This window comes from Notolepis coatsorum, assembly GCF_963971535.1.
Source record: "Notolepis coatsorum genome assembly, chromosome: 1".
NCBI lineage: Eukaryota > Metazoa > Chordata > Actinopteri > Aulopiformes > Paralepididae > Notolepis > Notolepis coatsorum.
Genome location: NC_140165.1, coordinates 60,270,797 through 60,298,112, shown reverse-complemented (window position 1 = coordinate 60,298,112; position 27,316 = coordinate 60,270,797). Strand labels below are relative to the sequence as shown.

The 27,316-nt window shown below is 44.4% G+C and overlaps 1 protein-coding gene across 1 annotated transcript in view; it reads right to left on the bottom strand.

Moving 5' to 3' along the window:
- Positions 1–274: 274 nt before the first annotated feature.
- fmnl2b (formin-like 2b) overlaps positions 275–27,316 on the bottom strand; it is a gene marked incomplete at both ends in the record, with an annotated part of 121,091 nt that continues 94,049 nt past the window's right edge. The window contains 13 exons of the mRNA XM_084325317.1: positions 275–363; positions 1,643–1,766; positions 2,505–2,612; positions 6,328–6,429; positions 6,605–6,768; positions 13,397–13,526; positions 13,664–13,744; positions 14,307–14,375; positions 18,757–18,991; positions 22,145–22,347; positions 23,224–23,348; positions 24,250–24,270; positions 25,274–25,450. Of these exons, the coding sequence (XP_084181443.1) occupies positions 275–363; positions 1,643–1,766; positions 2,505–2,612; positions 6,328–6,429; positions 6,605–6,768; positions 13,397–13,526; positions 13,664–13,744; positions 14,307–14,375; positions 18,757–18,991; positions 22,145–22,347; positions 23,224–23,348; positions 24,250–24,270; positions 25,274–25,450 (1,628 nt within the window). The remainder of the gene's footprint in view (positions 364–1,642; positions 1,767–2,504; positions 2,613–6,327; positions 6,430–6,604; positions 6,769–13,396; positions 13,527–13,663; positions 13,745–14,306; positions 14,376–18,756; positions 18,992–22,144; positions 22,348–23,223; positions 23,349–24,249; positions 24,271–25,273; positions 25,451–27,316) is intronic.

Here is a 27,316-nt window from a genome sequence, read left to right as displayed (position 1 = left end):
AATCACGTAAAAAATAAGAAAACGAAATCGGTTGTCGTCAATTCACATCAATAAAGTTGAAAAAGATCTTCAAAGTGCTAATTGGTCCCGTGGTTGGAAGTGGGCGTGGCCTGCGGGAGCATGGCCATCTCTCTCTCTCTCCATATCTCTCTCTCTCCATCTCTCCATCTCTCTGTCTCTCTGTCTCTCTCTCTCCATCTACTGTATCCCTCTCTCCTTTCTCTCTCTCTCCATCTCTATCCATCTCTCTCTCTCTCCATCTCTCTCTTTCTTCTCAGTAGTGTTCCTCGGTGTGGGCGGGGTCACAGAAGAATCGGGAGCTCCGTTTAGCCGAGCGGGCCGTGAAGGGGACAGTCTTCAGCACTACAGGCAGGAGAACAAACCAATCAGGTGGCAGGAAACACGACAAAAAAGAACATGATGTGTATGGTTGGTGTGTGTGTGTGTGTGTGTGTGTGTGTGTGTGTGTGTGTGTGTGTGTATAAGGCTGAGCCCGAACCCTGTTTTTAGGGTTCGAACGTTCGCCAGGGTTATCGAACGAACGTTCGAACGTTCGTTTTTTGTAATTTTTTTAATAAAAAAAAATTTTTATTATTATTTTTTTTTTTTTTTATAATTTTTTTTTATTATTATTATTATAGATCCTACGGAGGGCGGCATTGCATAATCTATTGGTGAAAAAACATGTTGTTTACAGTGGTGGCTGTTCATGTAAACATGTAATTAAACAAAGCACTCAGAAGAAAATAAACAAGCTACTGAGTACTGCATAAAGTTCCTACTTATGATAAACAATAGCCCTTGCACACCGCAGTCACGTAAGGGGCTAGATAAACAAATGCATTCGTTTTGTGGCATTCACGTTATATAGTTAGTGTTACACGTTCAATAACAGGTATTCACTCTTGGTCGACGGGAAGGAGAGAGGCGCGCGCCTCAGCTCCTTCCACCGTCACCTCGGAACGGGGGACGGCAGAGAGACAGAGAGACACCGGCGCGGGGGTCCCGCCGGGCTCCCAACACGCCCAGAGTGTTTCCAACGCAACCACCTCCCGCCATGAAGCTCGCGCTCCGTGGCCGAAAAAGGCTGGTATTCAATACTATTCATTAATGATCCTTCCGCAGGTTGACCTATGGAAAGTTGTTACGACTTTTACTTCCTCGGCGGGGAGCTAACGCTACGTTAATGCTTCTCTCAAGCAGATCAATGGCGTCATTGCCGGAAGTAAAAAAAAATAATAAACGCTTGCCGATTGGTGGTAACAGCAGAGGCGGGTGCAAGCGGTGTGACGTAATTGGCAGAATCGCCTGTCATTCAATCAAAATTGTTCTATTGCATTGGTTGAGACAAGAGCTCTGGTTGAGTATCCAGCAACAGCCCGGCAGAGACCATACTGGTTGAGCCGAGCAATCTCACTCGGGGGACGCGCCGCTTCACATCGCCTCACCGTCGTTGCGCCTGCTTTATTTTTTTTCACCGAACGTTCGAACCCATTAATTAAAGTCCGAATGTCAGCTTAACGAACGAACGTTCGAACGTTCGAACGTTCGGGCTCAGCCTTAGTGTGTGTGTGGTTGTGTGTGTGTGTGTGTGTGTGTGTGTGTCTGTGTGTGTGTCTGTGTGTGTGTGTAGTATATATACCTGTGATAATATCCTCTATCGCTCCGTCTTTTCCTTCATAAACATGACGGCTGTCTTTTCCTTGTTTTCTCCTGAGCTCAGTTATCAACTCCTTCTGCTGACGCTTCCCTTTATGAGAGGGAGACTGAGAGAGAGACATAGAGAGACAGAGAGAGAGATAGAGAGAGAGACACACACACAGAGAGAGGCAGAGTGAGACAGGAAGAGAGACAGAGAGAGAGATAGAGAGAGACATAGAGAGATAGAGAGAGACAGAGAGAGAGACAGAGAGACAGATAGAGAGACAGACAGAGAGACAGAGAGACAGAGAGCGAGAGAGAGACACAGAGAGAGGCAGAGTGAGACAGGAAGAGAGAGAGACAGACAGAGAGAGAGAGAGAGAGAGAGAGAGAGACACACAGAGAGATGCAGAGTGAGACAGGAAGAGAGACAGAGAAAGAAAGAGAGACAGAGAGAAAGAGAGAAATAGACAGAAGGGGTGGGAGAAAGGGTAATAGAGGCGGGCGGGAGGTAAAGAGAGCAAAAGAGAAATAAAGAGAGAGATCAACTACTAGGGGCAGCAAAATGACAGCAAAATGACAATGGGCACAGTTACTCTTTAATGCCAGAGGTGGAGAGCGGAGGTGTGGGGGGCTTTAGGGGGTGGGGGGCTTTAGGGGGTGGGGGTTTTTCGGGGTGGGGGGCTTTAGGGGGTGGGGGGCTTTAGGGGGTGGGTGTGGGGGGTTTTAGGGGGTGGGTGTGGGGGGTTTTCGGGGGTGGGGGGCTTTAGGGGGTGGGGGGCTTTAGGGGGTGGGTGTGGGGGGTTTTCGGGGGTGGGGGGCTTTAGGGGGTGGGGGGGTTAGGGGGATATAAGACGACCGACCTTGGTCTGCTGCTCCTCCTGCTGCTGCTGCTGTTGCTCCTCCTGTTCTAGTTTCTCCAGAAGCATCTGCTCCTGACGTCTCCTCTGCTCGTTCTCCTCCTCCGCCAGCTACACACACACACGTACACACACACACACACGCACGCACAAGACACATTCACATAAATGCCCTGTTTACAGTGGATAGTCCATCCGTTTTGTCTGTCATTTTGTTTTTGGCCACTAGATGGAGCCTTAAGTCTTTGTCTATGTACATCTATGGTTCTCCATGCAGAGATCACAGGAGCAGGTGTAGCCATGATGTGGTTCCATGCAGGAGAGTGAATTACTGACTTAACCCTTTCACTGCCACACTGTGATAGTAAAGGGTTAACCTTCTGTAGTGTGGCAGTGAAAGGGTTAACCTGCTGTCGCGTGGCAGTGAAAGGGTTAACCTTCTGTAGTGTGGCAGTGAAAGGGTTAACCGCTTGGTAGTGCGGCAGTGAAAGGGTTAAAGGAACACATTTAGGGAAATACGTGTATTTGCATCTTCCCCAGACTGGAAGATTTATATCAGAGTCATCTGTGCATCAGTGTTGGAGTTGTTTTGATGGAGCTAGCTACTCCCTACCCAGTCCTTGTGCTAAACTAGCCTAGCATGCACCTGGACCCCTGGGCTTACTGGACATACAAATTTAAATATATTTAATTTTATTCCCTCATTTACATTTTCATGTAACCTGAAGATTTATATTAGCCTAAAAGAAAAAATTAACAAAGGGGTAGCACCTTTACCCATCTATGACACGCCAAAATGGCTGCTGCGAAAAAGGATGACTAGAGATGTTTCTTGTGTGTCTATATATGACTAGATGGGTCACCCTGTACGCCTATAGATGACTAGATGGCTCACCCTGTACGCCTATAGATGACTAGATGACTCACCCTGTGTGTCTATAGATGACTAGATTACTCACCCTGTACGCCTATAGATGACTAGATTACTCACCCTGTGTGTCTATAGATGACTAGATTACTCACCCTGTACGCCTATAGATGACTAGAGATGACTCACCCTGTGTGTCTATAGATGACTAGATGACTAGATGACTCACCCTGTACGCCTATAGATGACTAGATGGGTCACCCTGTACGCCTATAGATGACTAGATGACTAGATGACTCACCCTGTACGCCTATAGATGACTAGATGGGTCACCCTGTGTGTCTATAGATGACTAGAGATGACTCACCCTGTGTGTCTATAGATGACTAGAGATGACTCACCCTGTACACCTATAGATGACTAGATGGCTCACCCTGTACGCCTATAGATGACTAGATGGCTCACCCTGTACGCCTATAGATGACTAGATGACTAGATATTACTCACCCTGTACGCCTATAGATGACTAGATGACTAGATATTACTCACCCTGTACGCCTATAGATGACTAGATGACTAGATATTACTCACCCTGTACGCCTATAGATGACTAGATGACTAGATATTACTCACCCTGTACGCCTATAGATGACTAGATATTACTCACCCTGTACGCCTATAGATGACTAGATGACTAGATATTACTCACCCTGTACGCCTATAGATGACTAGATATTACTCACTGTACGCCTATAGATGACTAGATGACTAGATGACTCACCCTGTACGCCTATAGATGACTAGATGACTCACCCTGTACGCCTATAGATGACTAGATGACTAGATGGCTCACCCTGTGTGTCTAAGATGACTAGATGACTAGATATTACTCACACTGTACGCCTATAGATGACTAGATGACTCACCCTGTGTGTCTATAGATGACTAGATGACTAGATATTACTCACCCTGTACGCCTATAGATGACTAGATGACTCACCCTGTGTGTCTATAGATGACTAGATGACTCACCCTGTGTGTCTATAGATGACTAGATGACTAGATATTAATAATAATAATAATTTAGGACCTGCTCAGAGGTCATCAATCGGCACACATGCGATGCATGCATGCAATTCGTATCTGCGATTAACCCATCCCGTTGTCCTTCCCCCCCAAGGGCAGCCGGGAGCAGACAGGCGTCAACGTGAGCCGCGCCAGGGGACCAATCCAAGTGCTCCTGTCCGTCTTCGTCAAGGACGCCACAGCGTTAGCGATCTGTTGTTGTGCATGTTTTCACCCTGTACGCCTATAGATGACTAGATGACTAGATATTACTCACCCTGTGTGTCTATAGATGACTAGATGTTACTCACCCTGTACGCCTATAGATGACTAGATGACTAGATATTACTCACCCTGTGTGTCTATAGATGACTAGATGACTAGATATTACTCACCCTGTGTGTCTATAGATGACTAGATGTTACTCACCCTGTACGCCTATAGATGACTAGATGACTAGATATTACTCACCCTGTGTGTCTATAGATGACTAGATGACTAGATATTAATCCAATGTACAGTTTTGTTTGTACAGTTGAACAGTGACCCCCACCCACCCCTCCTACCCAACCCCCCCCCCCCCCCCACTCCTACCCAACGCCCCCCCCCCACCCACCCACCCAACCACCTCCAATGTACAGTCCCCCCCCACCCCCACCTACCCAATCCAATGTACAGTTTCTACGTCAAATGTATATACTCTTTTTTTTCTGGACTCTTTTTGTATCACAAACGGTACTGTAATTGCAAATCTGGTATGTCATAAATGTATAGATGTAGCAGTACTGTCTATCTGTATGTCATGTATGTCATATATGTTACGATGAATTGAAAATGGGGGACCCTGATGTAAACAAGACGAAAGTCTTTCTCTGGTCTGCATCCCCTTAACAATTGTATGTATTGAGCTGTACTGTACTGTACCCATTCTGCAATCTGTTAATAAAGTTTTCAATCAATCAATCAAACCCTGTACGCCTATAGATGACTAGATGACTAGATGACTCACCCTGTACGTCTATAGATGACTAGATGACTAGATATTACTCACCCTGTACGCCTATAGATGACTAGATGACTAGATATTACTCACCCTGTACGCCTATAGATGACTAGATGACTAGATGGCTCACCCTGTACGCCTATAGATGACTAGATGACTAGATATTACTCACCCTGTACGCCTATAGATGACTAGATGACTCACCCTGTGTGTCTATAGATGACTAGATGGCTCACCCTGTGTGTCTATAGATGACTAGAGATGACTCACCCTGTGTGTCTATAGATGACTAGATGACTCACCCTGTACGCCTATAGATGACTAGATGACTCACCCTGTGTGTCTATAGATGACTAGATGACTCACCCTGTGTGTCTATAGATGACTAGATGACTCACCCTGTACGCCTATAGATGACTAGATGGCTCACCCTGTACACCTATAGATGACTAGAGATGACTAGATGACTCACCCTGTACGCCTATAGATGACTAGATGGCTCACCCTGTACGCCTATAGATGACTAGAGATGACTAGATGACTCACCCTGTACGCCTATAGATGACTAGATGACTAGATGGCTCACCCTGTACGCCTATAGATGACTAGATGGCTCACCCTGTACGCCTATAGATGACTAGATGACTCACCCTGTACGCCTATAGATGACTAGATGACTAGATGACTCACCCTGTACGCCTATAGATGACTAGATGGCTCACCCTGTACGCCTATAGATGACTAGATGACTCACCCTGTACGCCTATAGATGACTAGATGACTAGATGACTCACCCTGTACGCCTATAGATGACTAGATGGCTCACCCTGTACGCCTATAGATGACTAGATTACTACATGACTACATGACTAGATGACTAGATGACTCACCCTGTAGGCCTTGATGAACCGAACGAACACTGGGAAGAACACTGATGGAGGCATGGTCTTAGAACTCTCCCCAAAGAACTTCACTGAATCATCAAACGCATCCTAGAAGAACAACACATTAGACATAGATAGATAGATAGATAGATAGATAGATAGATAGATAGATAGATAGATAGATAGATAGATAGATAGATAGATAGATAGATAGATAGATAGATAGATAGACATATATCACACAGACAGACAGACAGACAGACAGACAGACAGACAGACAGACCTGGGCGATGCGAGCGTCCTCCTGCAGCTTCTGCAGACGGGTCTCATGGTTGCTGATGAAGTCCTTCAGGGTGCTGTTGTGTCCGTGCAGACTGTACTCCCTCCAGGCCAGCTCCATGCCGCGCTGCAGGTCCTTCACGTCACACACCACGTTCTCCAGAGACACTGAGGCAGAGACACAGACACACAGAGACAGAGACACAGACACAGAGACACACACACACACACACACACACACAGACACACACAGACACACAGAGACACATAAACACACACACATGCACAGATGTCACAAACACCATTAATCCATAATAATCCACGGTAGGGAGCTGAGATAGAAGCACGCAAACACTACACACACTACAAACACACACACACACACACACACACACACACACACACACACACACACACACACACACACACATACGACCCTGGCTCAAAGGGACGCAACATAAGTGCAAACAGACACCAATGCCTGTGTTTAAACCAAAAGACTACTCTAACAATGAATACTAGTACAAACTAAAGATCAAAGAAATGGTGGAACGTGAAAAGACTCTGTTTACACAATCTCTTCTAGCAACCGTCAGGCTGCATGTGTGACTGAGGGACTGGCTTTAACCTGCCAGCAGGTATCCAATCAGCAGCAATCAGCTAATTAGCAGCCCTCACCTGCATTCACAGTGACACAGGAGTGATCAAGCTCATGGTACATAACACCTCCCCCACCAAAATGGTTGCCCAAGAGGCAACCACTACACATCAAACCCGTAAATAAAAAATATTGTGACCCATTAGTTGTCAGGGCCACTACCACAACAGCGATAACGGGCCGGCCCCTGTCGAACACGACCATCAACCGTGTCGCATGCTCCCCACTGTGGAACATTCGCCAATGCTGTGTAAAACAAAAAACAACCCTGTCCCGACTCTCGGGCAAGCTAGACCTCACAAAAGGTTCCTCCACTGCGGTATATGGCTGGAGTGGGGCAGGCTCCTCCTCCACTGAGGCGTAAGACTTAGGACCCCATCGACAAACCAAGACCTTATCATATATGAGTTCCATTTCAACAGGCCCCTCCACCGATACTGACCTGTCAAAAATAGACTGCAAACCAAAATCAATATGAGAGCTAAGCTCACTGCGCTCAACAGGGCAGAACACAGAAAAACAAAAACCATAGATCTCTGATACCACCACAGCGCCCATATCCATCCCACCTGGCACTGGCAGTTCAGGATACTGCAAACCGTGAACATCCAGAGTAGGATGCACTGCCTCAGGTACAGCCCCACCGTCCCTGGAACATGGCAATACATCAGTCACAAAAGCGTCTGGAATACCATCCAAAATGGCGTCACACAAAATAACATTGTCCTGATCAAAATGGTTGCCACTCATCAGACCAGGTCGCGAAGGCGGCTCCTGCTCCACAGGACACAGGTAACTAGGTTGACTAGCACACCTTGTGCATGGCAGAGAGTCAGTGTGGACACGTGAATCAATGTCAGAATCATCAACTGACATACTGGGACCATCCCTGCCCACAAGTGAAATATCAGGAACAATAGAGCTACTGTGGGAAGGCTGGCAGCCTAAGCCAGGCCTTGTAGCCTCTTCAACTAGAACGGTGTCACATGAATCAACAGCATCTCTCATAGCATCCTTCCCACACTCATCCTCCAATTCGTTCATGGCCTCAGCCACCATACAGGCTGGGAAGACCTTGAGACACTGCGCTGCCAGATCATCTCCTGCCACATGCATATCCGGCACGCATGTCAACTTTGGTTTCACCACCGGGCCTGACACAAAGGCACAATCAAGAGAATCATTATGCAGAGGTACATCCACAGTGTACTTTCCAAAATTCTCAACAGGTTCACTTTTCAATTCAACAAAGAATGTGTCACTAAGTGTAATGTCACAAGTCGAAGTATCAACAACATCACTTTTGTCCTTTGATATTGCCCGTGTCACAGCACACACAGGGAACACTCCTGGATGTTTCTGTGTCAGCTCATCAGGGACCTCAGAAACCACAGGAATGAGAGTTACAACTGGAGTAGCCAGCACTTTGTCACCAGCCAAATCATTCCCTAGAATGAAGGACACCCCTCTTATGGGAATGTGAGAACATACCCCCACAACAACATTGCCTGATACTAAGGGAGAGTTGAGTGTGACCTCATGCAAAGGTGCATCCACAAATCCACCTCCAAAGCCACGAACAACGACACCGGAATGCAAAGAAGACTTTTCTGAAAACGGCAAAATCCCCTCCAGAATGAGGGACTGTCTCCAAATTGTTATAGCCTGTTTGGACTCTAGTGCATCAGTCAGGGAAACAAATCCATCCATCATAAATCTTGAGGAACCCTCGAGCTCTTTGTCCACACGTTTGATACTTTCCCCATCACCCTCTAACGTTGGCATAGGTGTTCTGCATACGGTTTCTACCAAAGCCACCGTTCTGACATTTTTCTGTTCAAGCACCGGGCACCCAGCAACGATATGACCAGGCTCTTTACAGTAGAAACATATAATCCCTTCGGGGAATGCACTAGCAGAAGGGAGGTGAAGTTAACTGACCAGCAGACACAGGTTTTGGGAAACGGCCCCCCTGAAAAGGACGCCTATCCCTGGACTCAACACGGTATTCCTCCACAAAAATGGACTTGTGTGTCAACACAAACTCATCCGCGAAGACAGCGGCGTCGCCTATCTTCAATACCCTACGCTCGTTTAGATGAGTGGAAACGGTATCAGGAACACATCTTTTAAATTCCTCTAGGAGAATCAACTGTCTAAGCTGCTCTCTTGATTCTGCTTTCTGAGAGGTGCACCACCTGTCAAACAGGTTCTCCTTCTCTTTTTCAAATTCAACATACGACTGTCCCTCCGACCTGCGATAGCCTCTAAAACACTGTCGATAGGCCTCGGGGACCAACTCATAAGCCCTCAATATGGAAGCCTTAACAAGCGCATAGTCAGCACTTTGGTCAAGGGACAGAGCAGTATACGCTTCTTGTGCCTTACAAACAAGAACACACTGCAGCAGCAGCGTCCAGGCCGTATCAGGCCACTTCAACGTGGTTGCCACCCGTTCAAAAAGGGGAAAATACTTATCCACATCCTTCTCAAAAAAAGGAGGCACCATCCTAATATTTTTGCCTACATCAAAACCGAAGCGCGACTCTGAAGGCAGAGCACCCGCCTGCAAGGCAGCATGCTTATAATCAAGCTCCTTCTGCGCACGTTCGTGCTCTAAGTCCTTCAAGTAACGCTCTTGTTGTAGCTGTCTCTCCTTAAGCTCACGCTCCTTAAGCTCACGCTCATGCTCACGCTCCTCTCTCCTCTCCTTAAGCTCACTCTCCTTAAGCTCACACTCGTGCTCCAGCAACATTCTCCTCTCCTCTTGCTGTAGCTGTTTTTCCTTAAACTCCAACTCTCTAAACCTCCACTCACCCTCCGCCACCCCAGATAGTAGCGGAGACACGTCAGAAACAAGAGGCTCCTCCACCCTCGCCACAAGAACCTGCTCCCTAATGAGTAAAACCCTCAAAGCACTCAAGGCAGTTGGTTTCAAACGCTTCTCACTGGCAGTAAGCTCTACCTTGTAGTGCACAGCAAGCTCCAGAAGCTGTTCTTTGGAAAACCTCTCCAACATCTCATGAGAAGGGTGATCAACAAAATCCTTAACGGAAGCCATCCTTACTGCACCAGTGCCACAAACTGCTCACACAAACTGCTAACTTTAGAGTTACCAAAAACTGCCAAAAGCACGCTAGCATCCACACCATTTACCTGAAGAACCACTAAAGAACCACTGAAGAACCACTAAAGAACCACTGAAGAACCACTGAAGAACCATAAAGAACCACTGAAGAGCTACCAAAGAACCACTGAAGAACCACTGAAGAACCACCGAAGCACCCCTTGTTAGTGTTAACACGCTAATGCTAATACTACCAACTAGAAGGAGAGCAGTCAGCCTCTGTGCCTGTCCGCCTGTGTGATCGGCGTGCGACGTGGTGGAGATGTGTGCTCTACTGAGCGCACCTTTCTAATTTGCAAAAAAAACATAAAAAAAACAACCACCCTGAAATAATTAGATGTGTCATACGCGCAGGAGGTCAGGTGCTAATAGGTAGGCTATCCAAACACTGAGTTACACCAAAACAAAAAATTAAATACAACAAACAAATTCAAACTGGTGCCCCTTATAACCTGACATGACTACTTACAGCTTCTACATCTAAACTGCAGTCAATCGGCCCACCACATGTCTACCCTAAAAAAAAACTACATCAGGCCCTACCACACTACCTGTATTTTCTGGCACCCTAACCTACCTACCCTTAGCTAACGCCCTGTAGACCTAACCCTCTTCAACCACACCTGCTACCAGCCAAAGATCATATTGACCATCCACCCGTCAAGCATATAGTATGGTACAAGACAAGTAGATGGTACTAATCACTTCTCTGACTGCCCCAGGAGTAAGTGGTACACAGGAAGCTGACAAACAACCAGAAAATAATGACCCTACCTACCTGTGGTGTCCACTAAACTATATATTTTAACAGCATATAAGTAGTCAAATCAAATTACAAAAAAAAAAAAAAGGCATACTCACCTGTTTGAAGTTCGGCTCAAGCCCCCATGTTACACAACATGTAACGATCACTACCCACACTATAGCACCACGACACACCATGCAAAACAAAACACCAAACAAATTCTAGGGGTATTTGTTTCCAAATTCACTCCCGGACGAGCGCCCAACTGTTACGACCCTGGCTCAAAGGGACGCAACATAAGTGCAAACAGACACAAATGCCTGTGTTTAAACCAAAAGACTACTCTAACAATGAATACTAGTACAAACTAAAGATCAAAGAAATGGTGGAACGTGAAAAGACTCTGTTTACACAATCTCTTCTAGCAACCGTCAGGCTGCATGTGTGACTGAGGGACTGGCTTTAACCTGCCGGCAGGTATCCAATCAGCAGCAATCAGCTAATTATCAGCCCTCACCTGCATGCACAGTGACACAGGAGTGATCAAGCTCATGGTACATAACACACACACACACACACACACACACACACACACACACAAACACACACTACACACAGCAACACTAACTGATCCTAGGCTGTCTGGGGTCAGGCTCCTAACTAAACACTACACACCTTCAGAAACAGCACGGCCCATGACAGGAAGGCCCTACAGAGAGTGGTGCGCTCAGCAGAGCGTACTACGGGTATTGCACTACCACCCCTGCAGGACTTATATAACAAGAGGTGCAAATCCAGAGCCTGCAGAATAATGAAGGACCCCCACCACCCCAACAACAGCCTGTTCAAGCTGCTGCGGTCAGGCAAGTGCCTAGGTACACACTGTACGAGCACAGAGAGACGTCGGCTCAGCTTCTTCCCCCAGGCCATCAGAACACTGAACACTGAACTCTCCACACACAAGTACACATGAGCACACACACACACACACACACACACACACACATACACATGCTGCATTCGCTCACACACAAACGGCCACTTTAAACTAAATGGAAAGGACACTTTAAAGGAACAAGGAAAATAAAGGCCACTTTAAGGAGAGAACTGATGTGGTTCTTGTATAGCATAGTTTAGAAATAGCAAGTATAGCATAAGGATATAGAGTAAAAACTGTATATTGTATAGTAGTGTACATAGGACCCAGTGCCTTAATCCGTAGCTAACATTGTATTGCACTATCTCAGGACTTTAGCATGTCTATTTTATCATCCCTATTTTATGTCTATTTTATTAACCTGTTTATTATGTCTATTTTATTATTTAGTATTATTGCACAATCAAAGCGGGCATGGCCGCCCGCATTTCACTGTATGCCCTGGTATGTATGTGACAAATAAACCTCTTGAATCTTGAATCACACACAGCACTAACAGACGCAGGCGGTCTGGGGTCAGACTCCTAACCAGCAGGGTCAACATGAGGTCACAGACATGCTTGCTTTGTTTTCACTGGTGTTCGGTTTCTGGTAGTCATCGTTACGGTCCCCACATCCTGCATCAGTACTACAGTGGTAGCCACGGTAACATCAGTACCACAGTGGTAGTTATTGTAACGTCAGTACTACAGTGGTAGTCATGATAACATCAGTACTACAGTGGTAGTCATGGTAACATCAGTACTACAGTGGTAGTTATGGTAACGTCAGTACTACAGTGGTAGTCATGGTAACATCAGTACCACAGTGGTAGTCATGGTAACATCAGTACTACAGTGGTAGTCATGGTAACATCAGTACCACAGTGGTAGTTATGGTAACGTCAGTACTACAGTGGTAGTCATGGTAACATCAGTACCACAGTGGTAGTTATGGTAACGTCAGTACTACAGTGGTAGTCATGGTAACATCAGTACTACAGTGGTAGCCATGGTAACATCAGTACTACAGTGGTAGTCACAGTAACATTAATACTACAGCAGTAGCCATGTTAACACTAGTACTACAGTGGTAGTCATGGTGACATCAGTACTACATTGGTAGTCATGGTAACATCAGTACTACATTGGTAGTCATGGTAACATTAGTGCAAGCTACCCTAGCTTAGCACAAATGAATGGAAGCGGATACGGACCACTAGCCTAGCATACAACTCTGTTTTTAGCTAACAAAGTCTCTGTCTTTATCTGCTTCCATTATCTGCTTCTCTCTCTCTCTCTCTCTCTCTCTCTCTCTCTCTCTCTCTCTCTCTCTCTCTCTCTCTCTCACCTGCAGCAGCTTTCTCCACATAGTGCAGCTCGTTGTAGAACAGAGACACAGCAGGGTACTTCTCTCTGACCACGTTGCCGATGTAGTGAAGGAGAGTCTGTTTTCTATCTGTGGTCTTAGTCTCTAGGAGCTGGAGAGAGAGAGAGAGAGAGAGAGAGAGAGAGAGAGAGAGAGAGAGAGAGATAATGATGACAGTATGATAGTAGGTAATGACAGTAGGTAATGACAGTAGGCCTACAGTACAGGAGGGTTTCATGTTAAACTCACCAGATCCAGACTCTGTAGTTTAAACCCATAAACAGCTCCTCTCCTGCTGCTGTTCATATAGTTACCCAACGCCAGGATTATCTAGAGAGAGAGAAACAGAGAGAGAGGGGAGGGAGAGAGGGGAGGGAGGGAGAGAGGGGAGAGAGGGGAGGGAGGGGGAGAGAGATGAGAGAGAGAGAGGAGAGAGAGAGGAGGGAGAGAGGGAGAACGTGAGAGTGAGAGTGAAAGAGAGGGGGGAGGGGGAGAGGAGAGAGAGGGAGGGGGGAGGAGAGGAGAGAGAGAGGAGAAATGGGGGATAGGGAGAGAAGGAGAGAGAAGAGAGAAAAGGTATGGGAGAGATATAAACAGATAGATATATAGATATATAGATATATAGATAGATAGATAGATAGATAGATAGATAGATAGATAGATAGATAGATAGATAGATAGATAGATAGATAGATAGATAGATAGATAGATAGATTTACAGACATATATAAATAGATACACACTGCAATTATAAACATGGCTAGTAAGAAGCATAGCTCTCCCACCCACACACACACACACACACACACACACACACACACACACACACACACACACACACACACACACACACACACACACACACACACACACACACACACACACAACTAACCTCTAGAATCTTCTTCAGTTTATGAGACGACTTGATGGAGACAGAGGCAGCGATGATGGCATGGAGTTGCTGAGGAGACAATCATCCATTCAGTTACATTACATCACCTCAATAATCCATTTCAGTTACATTACATCACCTCAATCATCCATTCAGTTACATTACATCACCTCAATCATCCATTCACAGTTACATTACATCACCTCAATCATCCATTCAGTTACATTACATCACCTCAATCATCCATTCACAGTTACATTACATCAACTCAATCATCCATTCAGTTACATTACATCACCTCAATCATCCATTCAGTTACATTAAATCACCTCACTCATCCATTCAGTTACATTACATCACCTCACTCATCCATTCAGTTACATTACATCACCTCAATCATCCATTCAGTTACATTAAATCACCTCACTCATCCATTCAGTTACATTACATCACCTCAATCATCCATTCAGTTACATTACATCACCTAAAACATCCATTCAGTTACATTAAATCACCTCACTCATCCATAAATGGTAGCCATGGTAACATTAGTACTACAGTGGTAGTCATGGTAACATTAGTACTAGAGCTGCCGCGGTATTGATTATTTCCTTATCGCACAAATTTGCAAAATATTTCCTATTTTTACCGCACGCACACAAAAAATAAAAAAAAAAAGTTTGAATGCATTTTTTTTTTTTAGTAGTAGTCTACTCTTTATAGCATATAGCCTATAGCCTGCCTCTAGTCTAAATGTCTATCTTTAGAGGATGACTTTGCAGCATGAATATTGTTTGGGATTCGGCAAGCACGCATGAAACACGGATGCGCAGTTCACTCGGTGTCGCGGGCACCCCCCCGACCCTTTCTTATTATTATTACTATAAAGTTACTACTTTATAATAAAGGCATTCGTTTTGTGGCATTGACATTATATAGTTATGCGTTCAATAACATCAGCGTATTTACCGGACCATAGCAAGCAATACTCTATTCATATCTCAGTTCCTTTCTTTGCTCAGAGCGTGCTGACTGCTGAGTTGTCCCATTCTGCGGTCTGTTAATAACGTTTTCAATCAGACAAGTGTATAGAACGAAGGGCTTTTATTATAACATTCGTTGCAGACAGTAAAATCATTATGTCTCGTTTAGTACTCCTGAAGAGCGATGATAGTCCACTCCGGCGGAGAGTTAAAGCTAACGTTATTAGCTGTTGTGATGAACTGACATTCAGGACGTAAAAACGTGTGACGCGTCTCTCTTCTGACCAATCAGTGGTCTGCAATGTTTCACGTGACTTTTCTGGTACCCAATAGGGTCGCTTGGAACCTCGATAGACGAGTAGGGTATATCTGCAGAGCCGCAAGCCCAACGAGAGGAGGGTAAATTATTATTATTATTATAAAAACCAGCGGTGACGCGGTATTCAGCCTACTCTGCGGTGGCCGTGATGTAACAGCGATACCGCGGTAATGCGGTAATCGCGGCAGCTCTAATTAGTACTACATTGGTAGTCATGGTAACATCAGTACTACAGTGGTAATCATGGTAATATCATTAGTACTACAGTGGTAGTCATGGTAACATTAGTACTACATTGGTAGTCATGGTAACATCAGTACTACAGTGGTAGTCATGGTAACATTAGTACTAGCGTTAGGGCTAGGGTTAGTGAGAGGTTTAATCCAGAGTGTTGGGTTAGGGTTAGGGGTGTAATGGTACACAGAAGCCACGGTTCGGTACGTACCTCGGTTTTAGGGTCACGGTTCGGTACGAGTTCGGTACAACAGGAAAGAAATATTTATTATTATATATTTATAATACTTATTGTAATTATTATTCTTGTATTATGTGTTGTCATGTTTTGTTTTATCCATATAAAAAAGAGAAAGACATTTAAAAAAATTGGATAAAAAAGAATATATATATTGTAATTATTATTATTAAATATAATTAGTTTCTATTAAGTTATACTTAGTTCCACATAGGCTTGCCGCGGTATGATACCGGTGTCATTCTGTGTTCAGGCATCCACTGAGTAAATTAATTGCCACTGTGTATGCTATTTAAGTTTCAGTTTCACTTCTAGAGTAGATTTAACTTCACGTGAAGCAGAGAAAGAAGACTCTAGAGAAGAGATGACATGTTACACAACAATGGCAGAGGATTGATCAATATTTTGGATTTAAAAACCGCAGCAGCTCGACTGGAGAGGAGCTCAGATGATCAGTCCGGGAAAAGTATGTAGTGCGTTAGTCTTTTTTTCTCTGATCAGCTGTGACTGAAAGTCCGCCGGAGAAAGTTGGTGTGGGTGTGTGTGTGCGTGTGTGTGTGTCTTTCCATTGGTTAACATTATTGGGCTGAACATTTTCAGCCTATTGTAATGACCCTGCTGTGTTACAAACATATCCTTCATTCATGGTTTTCTTCCCTGTAGTAAAGGGGAGTGCGCGTTGTTAATTTGTTCTGTCCGCTTGTCATCATGCCTTTACAAGCTTCAACGTTTTATTCATCATCTAAATTTGGCAATACAAGCTTAATATTCAACGTTAACTCATTGGCCGCCAAACCCGACTTTTCTCGGGTTTCGTCGCCAACCGTTGAATGCCATACCAGAGAATACTCTGGGTTTGATCCTTTGGTCTTTTTCCTTTGATCCCCATTATTTTTTTTTTTATTATCTTTTTCCCCCTCCTTTTTCCTCCGATTTTCTCCCATCCCAATGTTAGTCGTTATGCCAATTCCCAATCCCCTTCCTGGTCGCTGCGCACTTACCCCCCACAGTCGGTCTGGGAGAGTGGAGGCTATCACGTGCTTCCTCCGACACACGTCTAGCCAATCAACCGCTTCTTTTCACCTGGCAGCGCGGACTCTCACTGAGAGCGTGTAACGTGTGGAAGGATCACACTACCGCCCTTAGATCCTATCCACGCTTAGCAGGCGCCCCGACCAAACTGTAGGAGTCGCTGTTTACAACGACCCGGACCCACCCCGCCAGCTTCTCCCATCCTCTAATACTGCCAATTGTATTAGTGTGAACGGCCAGCCAAGCTGGTGACAACCCCGGAGCTTCGAACAGGCGAATCCTAGCGTCTCCGGGGTTGGTGACGAACGCAATCTCCGCTACGCCACCTGACCGCCCTTTGATCCCCATTATAAACACTCGCGCGGACCTCCCTGTATCTCCCTTGCACCGCTGCCTACGCTAAAATTGCAATGGCGATTGAATCCCGCCAGGTGGCAGTATCGCCTACCTTTTTAACTGGGGATATCAGTTGTCTTCCAGTACTGAGTTACCTCCGGCTGCTTCCGCCTCGAAGTGGATCAGGACATAGCAATCGGTCGGAGATTTGGTGCCTCAGACCTATTCTTTCCCGTATGATAGACATGCCCAATATACACAAGTAATTGTGATCGCCATGGGACGACTGGGATTTATTCATTTTGGAGTACCTTCTGACTGAGGTAAGGTCTATTTTAGGTAACCTGCTGGTATTATTTTTTTAACCTAAAATATGCTTTTGTACCGGTCGATGATATGATATATACCTTTGATTTGGAAGTATTTGGGGTTTCAGGCGAGCAACCCAAACGATTTGGGCATAATGCATATAACGCGTCATATCTCGCAATCTAGGAAAAAAGACTGGATTTTTTTGGAAAGGGGCGATGTTTAGCATGGAATAGCGCACAAACTAAAGTATGTAGAGATAAACTGGTTAGTCAGTGTTGGACTATGAACAATGCCTGTCAAATGAGCCATACTATTGTCTCCATAACTATAATACAGAACACACGTAGGGTCCGCAAACATCGCTAAAATGGTCAATAACGTTGGCACCATTGAGTAGAGATGGGAAAACAGCGTGGCGGTCAATGAGTTAAAGATCAAAGTAAGCCAGTGTAAAGTAAAGTAAAGATATTGAGCATACATTTGTAAAATGTGCAACCCTAGTTTCACCTAGTGTCGTATGAGACGCATTCGTCGTACGGCTGGATGTACTGAACCGTGACGTCCGTACCGTGAAGTCGCGGGACGAATACACGTACCGTTACACCCCTAGTTAGGGTTATTGAGAGGTTTAATCTAGGGTGTTGGGTTAGTGAGAGGTTTAATCCAGGGTGTTGGGTTAGTGAGAGATTTAATCCAGGGTGTTGGGTTAGGGTTAGTGAGAGGTTTAATCCAGGGTGTTGGGTTAGTGAGAGGTTTAATCCAGGGTGTTGGGTTAGGGTTAGTGAGAGGTTTAATCCAGGGTGTTGGGTTAGTGAGAGGTTTAATCCAGGGTGTTGGGTTAGTGAGAGGTTTAATCCAGGGTGTTGGGTTAGTGAGAGGTTTAATCCAGGGTGTTGGGTTAGTGAGAGGTTTAATCCAGGCTGTTGGGTTAGTGAGAGGTTTAATCTAGCGTGTTGGGTTAGTGAGAGGTTTAATCCAGCGTGTTGGGTTAGTTACCGGAGTGAGCATCTGGATGTTGTCTGTGAAGTTGCCCATGAAGGTGATGATGCACATCCTCTGGTTGAGCCTCTCGATGCGGCTGAAGTGCACCATGAAGAGGTCCTCGTCGCTCAGCGCCTCCAGGGGCTTCCTGTCGCGCTCGTACTGACGGAGCATCTTCACCTCCCCCTCGGTGGGCAGGAAGCGCATCAGACACTCCAGGAAGTCCATCCGCACCGCACGCAGGTCAAACCTGGAGGTGGAGAGAGAGATGGAGAAGAGAGAGAGAGACAGAGAGACAGAGAGAGTGGGAAAGACATAGTGTGAGAGAGAGAACAGAGGGAGAGAGAGAGTGTGAGAGAGAAAGAGAGTGAGAAAGACATATTGTGAGAGAGAACAGAGGGAGAGAGAACAGAGGGAGAGAGAGAGATGGAAAAGAGAGAGAGAAATAAATTGAGAGTATAATTCACGTCTGTATGGCTCTACAGATGAGGTCTACAAGATACACTACACCACTAAGATACCCATGTACATGTCGAAATACTTCCCAAAGGTCAGTGAATTCTACGACCACAACACCAGAGGGAGCTCCACAAATCATGTTCAACCCAGATTCAGCTCAAACAAGGGACTAAACACGTTTCGCAATTATGCCACAACAATGTGGAACGCCCTACCCACAGCTGTTAAAAAAAATGTGAATCCCTACCCTCCTTCAAAACCACTCTCAAAGAGCACCTACGGGAGGCTGCAATTAGAAACTGGCCCCGGTAAATGTCCAAACACCCCCCCCCCTCCCCCCAACCCAACCCCCTCCAATTGTACATATCTTTTTATGATCTCTTTCTCTTAAACAGTAGGCCTACTGTATATTTGTATGTCTTGTATGTCATAAATGTCTTGATTAAACAATACTGTATATCATCAGTGTTTCCCACACTATGGCGACCGGCGCCCCGCGGCGATTTAGGCCTCAGAGGACAGAAGATTGTAAACAAACCGATGTACTTTCTAAGAGCTTTATATATCATTTATAGTATTGCTATCTGTCCATTCTCATTGTCACTTGAGTGCATAAACCGTGCCTTCATAATGGCTTAAAGAAAATAAAAATCCATCGGTTGGTTGTCATTTTATAGCGTCGTGAATATAAGGTATATCGCGCTTTTCGTCTAGGCTTTTCTGCAGGAGGCTGCAAAAAAGGCTAAACGTTGGCGCCGTTATATCAAACGCCATTTCTGCTGTATATATACGAATGAAATAAAACAAACTGCGTAGCATCCGGACTATTACAGAGCATCTATGGATGAAATGGGGGCGGCGGGGAACGGCGCTTACTATTATTGATTAGCAATACAGTGTGCGTTCAATATAGCATTTTCACTGATCGATCACGTTACGTTATAAAACAATGTCCAATCCAGATGTAATTTGGAGTAATATTATCCTACCATCAGGCCATGTGATCGCCGGCAGCATTTCCTCACCAGTCATCGGATTCTGGTAGATCGATATGCACATTGGCTAATCATAAATCCCATTATTCCACACTGAAAAAAACGCTCGGCAAGCTGATCCAAGATGGAGGGTCTTCTTTTGGAATCAAGGATCTATGATCCGCCCACAGAACTGTAAAAGCATTTTTTTTTTTAATCCCATCAATGATACTGCAGTGGAGCGATGGCGCCCCTAAGCGGATCTGGCCGGTACTGCATGTTTCGAAAATCAAATATGTGGAAAGATCCTGCTAGTCACTGGATCGGGTACCTAATAAACGTTATAAATATGGAATAAAACAATAACAACTTGCCACAAGTATATACGTGGCTCTGGTCCACAACGCTCTTTTTTGAAACACGTATACTCATGAACGGACGCCATTACCTAGACTGTGGCGGCCTGCCACAGTCTAATTAGTCCCGCCACAGTTGTATAATGAACCAAAAAACTAAAATAAAGTTTGCCAATAGGGATGTATCAGTAGTATTAATAAATGACAGTCCGGAGGTCTAACCTCAAGCTCAGGGGGGGCCGTGCCTTTGCTATCGCAGCCCCTGAACTGTGGAACAGCATCCCCACCTCCATTAGGCTCGCCCCCTCGATAGATGCCTTCAAATCGAGGCTCAAAACCCACTTCTACCTACTAGCCTTTCCCGTTCATTGACTCATGCCCTGTTTTTTTTCTATGTGTTTGCCTGTGTGCCCTCCCATAAAACGGAGTGTGATTGTTGTCTATATGTATCTTGTGTATTTACCCTCTGTACAGCACTTTGGTTGACACGCGTCATGTGAAATGTGCTTTATAAATAAATTTGATTGATTGATTGATTGAGTATTGGCAGTGGTAGTAGTCATAATAGTAATCCAGTATATATTTTTTTAATTTTCTAAAAAAATAAACCAGTTCAACACAGGTAACCACTTTTGCTTCATTTCTTTGATGGCTCAAATGTGTGGTTCTCAAACCTCTCCTCGAAGCACCCCAGCCGCTCCATGTATTTGTTAAATTCCACCACCAGCACACCTGATTCAACTAATAAAGGGCTTGTTAAGTTGAATCAGGTGTGCTGGTGGTGGAATTTAACAAATACATGGAACGGCTGGGGTGCTCCGAGGAGATGTTTGATTTGATTACGGATCTCCATTAGCTGGTGCCATGGCAACCAGCTAGTCTTCCTGGGGTCCACACAAAAAAACATGCAAAAACATTTATTGCAAAACAGAATTATTAAAAGTCAGTACTCAACACACAATACACAATGAAACTAACAATTAAGATGGCTAAAATTACATGCAAGCAAAGAAACAGAAAACAAAAAAACGAAACAAAATACTTTACAGTGTTAAATACAATCTAAGATTGTTTTTAAAAGTGAATCTTTTTAAGAATTGCTTTCAGAATGCTCATCAATGTTACTAAAACATCAATTTCACCATACCTTTAAAAAGAATAACATGGATAACATGGCTGCAGCTACACTCATGCATGACATATATTAATTTCCTTCCGGATTATGGCGAGAGAGGATTGGGAAGCTCTAGTCAATTTTGTGTTTTGAGCACAAAGTTCATCATAGATCTAGCCTCTTTATTTTGCTCTCAAAGTGCACCAGATTGATGCATTTTACTTTAAAATGTAAAAAAAGAAAAAATTTGGGGGGTTATGCCCCCGGACCCCCCTAGAGGGGCCAAGGTTCACCCACCACAGTCTCACAAAATCCTGTGGGAAACACTGATCATGTATGTCATAAATGTTATGATGAATTGAAAATGGGGGACCCTGATGTAAACAAGACGAAAGTCTTTCTCTGGTCTGCATCCCTTTAACAATTGTGTGTATTGAGCTGTACTGTATTGTACCCATTCTGCAATCTGTTAATAACGTCAATCCGGCCCCTGTACTCACGTCTGTATGGCTCTACAGATGAGGTCCGGCCCCTGGCCCGCCTTGCGCAGGGTGATGGCCAGGTTCTTGGCTCTGTTGGCCTCTAACAGGGAGACCCGACTGGGGCCCTTCTGAGGGGCCTTCTGCCTGGCCAGGGTCACATCCACCGCCGGGCCCTGGGCCTTCGTCTTGAACATCTCCTCAAACTCCTCCACGTTCAACTCCTGACAGAGAGAGAGAGAGAGAGAGAGAGAGAGAGAGAGAAAGAGAGAAAGAGAGAAAGAGAGAAAGAGAGAGAGAGAGAGGAGCGGACGAGACAGGGAACAGAATATTAACCGAATACTGGGTCTATCCAGGCTTTTGTAGATTTGTGTATGTATCTATGTATGTGTTAGTGTGTGTGTGTCTGTGTGTATGTATGTACAGTATGTATTTATTTGTGTGTATGTATGTATGTATGTATGTATGTATGTATGTATGTATGTATGTATGTATGTATGTATGTATGTATGTATGTATGTATGTATGTATGTATGTATGTATGTATGTGTGTATGTGTTAGTGTGTGTGTGTGTGTGTGTGTATGTGTGTGTGTGTGTATGTGTTAGTGTGTGTGTATGTGTTAGTGTGTGTGTGTGTGTGTTAGTGTGTGTGTGTGTGTTAGTGTGTGTGTTAGTGTGTGTGTGTGTTTCAAGTTTCAAGTTTCAAGTTTCTTTAATAGTTGTCATACAGAAGTACAGAATACTTTTGTACAAAATGCTTCTTACTGTTGCGCTCCAGAGACTGTGCATGACAAGATAAGTATGAAATAAAAACATAGTAAAAATTAGAAGAAAAAAAAGAGGTCACAGTGTTCAGTTTAGACATATGTACAATGTTCGTAGACGTAGTTACCATACAATATACAATACTGTGCAGTGTACTAATATACAATACTATATAGTGCAAGGCATAAATGGACGAGGTGCAGTTTAGGTACAATTCACAGTAGGTGTACGAGTTGTAGTGCAAATCCTTTATCAATAAATATAAAGTGTAAGTGTGTTTGTGTGATCTAAAGTGTGGAGAGTGGGTGCTGCAGTGTGTGTGTTAGTGTGTACCTGTAGTATCTTCTCGTCGTCGATGTCGTTGAACACGGTGCCGTTGATCTGACTGGGCTTCAGAGCCACCCAGTTAAACACCGGCATCCTGAATTTAGTCTGAATAGGCTTCTTAATCTTCACCGCTGGAAGAGAAAACAACAACAGTGTCTTTTAACTAGGGATGTCCGATATTATCGGCGGATATTGGCATTAAAATGTAATATCGAAAATGATCGGTATCGGTTTAAATAAAAAACGTTTCTTTACATTTATTTTTTACATTTATTTAACCTTTATTTACCCAGGCAAGCAAGTAAGAACAAATTCTTATTTTATTTATTGTCAAAAGTATGCATAATGTTGTGTTAATTCCACGACAAGAGATATGTAATGTTAATTACTTGAAATTATTCAGTTTTTGGGGGGGGGGGGGGGGGGGGGGAAACCCTGCATATATCGGTATCGGTTGATATCGGTATCGGAAGAGTTGGACAATATCGGTATATCGGATATCGGTAAAAAGCCAATATCGAACATCCCTACTTTTAACCTGTTAAAACCTATTTCTGAAAATCCGCCTAAAAATACATACCTAAGTAAATATCTCACCCTGGTCTTACTGTTCAAACACTCTTCATATCTCACCCTGGTCTTACTGTTCAAACACTCTCATATCTCACCCTGGTCTTACTGTTCAAACACTCTGAGGCTTCAACCACAGGCTAATTTCTTCCTTCTGCGTTTGAATTAATTTGCTGAATCAACCTACGTTACATGATTCAATTTGATCTGATCTAATTTGATGAATTAATTCAGTTTGAGGTTAATTGTTTGATTTAATTCAGGGATAATGTGTCTGACCGGTCTAGTTTAGTCAACAGAGCAGAGGTTCCAACCCCTGGGCGCTGGGAGAGGATTTGTTTGGTGACAATAAATTATACAAAGACATGTTTATAATCTTTAGGGTAGAAGCGTTTTGTCTTGTGATAATAATGAACGGTTTCAAACGTGATAAAAGTGTTAGAGAAGATTTAGTGAACCTACAGAACAGCTTGAGAGCACCCTCTGGAAGAGAGAGAGAGAGAGAGAGAGAGAGGGAGACAGACATAGAGAGAGAGAGACAGACAGACAGAGAGAGAGACAGAGAGGGAGACAGATCGAGACAGACAGAGAGAGAGACATGCAGAGAGAGAGAGAGAGAAAGAAAGAAAGAAAGAAAGAAAGAAAGAAAGAAAGAAAGAAAGAAAGAAAGAAAGAAAGAAAGAAAGAAAGAAAGAAAGAAAGAAAGAAAGAAAGAAAGAAAGAAAGAAAGAAAGAAAGAAAGAAAGAAAAAGAAAAAAAGGAGAGAAAGAGAGCAAAAGGAAGGAGAAAAAGAAAACAAGAGCAGACTGTTAGAATGACCAGAAGAGAACATCAGAACAATCTTTTAGAACCCAGTGAGCAGAGCTGAGAGAGTTAACATGTTGTGGGACAGAACACAGAACTCTGAATTAGACCAACGAAGAAGACCTGCAGATTGTGGAATGGAAGCAGGTTAAACTGCACCAGAAGAAGAACAGGATTCTATACAGTATCTAGAAAAACACACACAAATGCCTCTTTTCCACTGCATGGTACCTACTCGACTCTACTCTACTCGACTCTACTCGCTTTTGGTACCTGGTACTTCATCCGTTTTTTCCACGGTTATAATGGGAAATCCCAGTCACATAAGCTAACAAAATTTGCGATCTTTTTGTGAGACTAAACTCTGTTCTTGGTGGTAAATTGTGTTGCTGTTGGTTTTGTTTCATCAATAAATGAGGCAGGATACACTGTGAATGTATCTTTTTTTGTTTATTGCACTTCTCGCTGCAAACAAATAATGAATGCTAATGTTGACAGAGCAGGTACTAAAAAAAAAGTACCCGGTACCATCCGAGTAGAGTCGAGTCGAGTAGGTACCATGCAGTGGAAAAGCGCCTATAGAGATACAAACACATATAGATACACATGGACACATGGACACATGGACACACAGACACACAGACACACACACACACACACACACACACACACACATCCTTACCTGCCAGTCCGGAGTTGAAGATGACGGTGGGGCCCCCGCAGCCTGGCAGGGGAGGGGCCACGGGGGGAGGAGGAGGAGGCATGGGGACGGAGGAGGAAGAGGAGAGCTCACTGTTCCTACAGGGGGGTGGGGGAGGAGGAGGGGGAGGAGGAGGAGCAGGGTACGGCCCGTTGGTCACTAGGAGGAGGAAGAGGAGGAGGAAGGAGAGAGAAGAGAGAGAGGAGAGACAACAGGTAAGACATCACAGCTTTTAATTTTTTATTTAACCAGGTAAAATGCTTGAGATCAAGGATCTGCTTGACAGCTGACAGGATCTGAAACATTATTAAATTATGTGAAACATTATTAAAGGATCTGAAACACTATTAACACATTCAGAGCAACGCCCCTATGCCCAAATAGGCCGTTCCGTGCCAGCGCTTTAGTCAATGGGAGGATGGGGAAATTTGCGAACGCTTAAACTATATCTTAAATTATGGCTATGGGTCTAAAACACCCATCGCTTATCAATGACTTGCTTGCAGTCAACATGTATGAAACGGATTGTTTTTTTATCTGTACATTTCCGTTTTATACCGTTTTGAATACGAGTATAGTTTTGTAGAGTTCTAGTAATTCCAGAGAAATCCGCGATAATAGCCCTTTAGTGGAATACACATAACACATTGTAATTTTTTGGCTGATTTATGAATAGTTTTCAAATAAACGCTAGATTATCGATAGTATTTGTGTCCTTATGCCCGATACAGAAGCGGGCTGGTCAGCGCTAACGTCACACACACACACGCTGCGATGGCGGTGATAGGAACATCTGATTACCCCAAGACTCGTAACATAAATTCCTTACCTCACATCAGATGTTCTGCAAAAAGATTAATCCAATTCCTGATCGCCATTGATGCTGGCTCCGGAGGCACAGCGCTCTCTCATTGGTTGGGAACCGGTGAACCCACGAATCATCACCGCCAAGTTCACCACTAAGAAGGACAACATCAGACTATCCATCATTCAGTGCTACGCGCCGACAAACGACACCGAAGACGAGAAGAAAGACAATTTCTATGAACAACTGCAGGCTGTACTGGACGAACGGAGAGAAAAAGATATCACCATCCTCATGGGTGATTTCAACGCCAAGATAGGAGCCAACAACACAGGCTACGAAGACATCATGGGCGTACATGGATTGGGGCAGATGAATGAAAATGGAGAGAGGTTTGCAGACCTGTGCTCCCTTAACCAACTGGTAATAGGAGGCAGCATCTTCCCCCACAAACGTATCCACAAGGCCACATGGAGATCTCCAGATCAAGTTACGGAGAATCAAATAGACCACATATGCATCAACAGAAAGTTCAGGAGGTCATGGCAAGATGTACGAGTCAAGAGAGGGGCAGACGTGGCATCAGACCATCATCTCGTGCTGACGATCATAAAACTACGTCTGAAGAAGTACGCCACAACCACCGGTGCAAGAACCAGATATGACGTTGGACTTCTTAGGAACAAAGAAATACAGAGTAGATTCCAGATCAGCCTTACCAACAGGTACCAGCAACTACAGGAACAGGATGAAGACACAGATGTGGACATAGAAACTCAATGGCAGCACACAAAGACGTTGTGGCTGGACACCTGCAAAGAAATATTGGGAAAGAAGAAGACAAAGCACAAGGAATGGGTCTCAATGGAAACACTCCAGAAACTGAAAGAAAGAAAGGAGGAAAAAGAAACTGAACACAAGCAAAACAAGATCAGCAAAAGCAAAGGCACAGGAAGAATACACCCAAGCCAATAAGGAAGTGAAGAGTAGCATTAAGAAGGATAAAAGAGATCACATAGACAACTTAGCCAAACAAGCAGAAACAGCAGCAGGGCAAGGCAACATGAAAGACCTCTATATGATCACTAGGAAGTTAGCAGGCAAGTTCCAACAGACTGACAAACCGGTAAAAGACAAACAGGGAAACCCACTTACAACAACAGAGGAGCAACGGAGAAGATGGGCTGAACATTTCAAAGAACTACTGAACCAACCAGCCC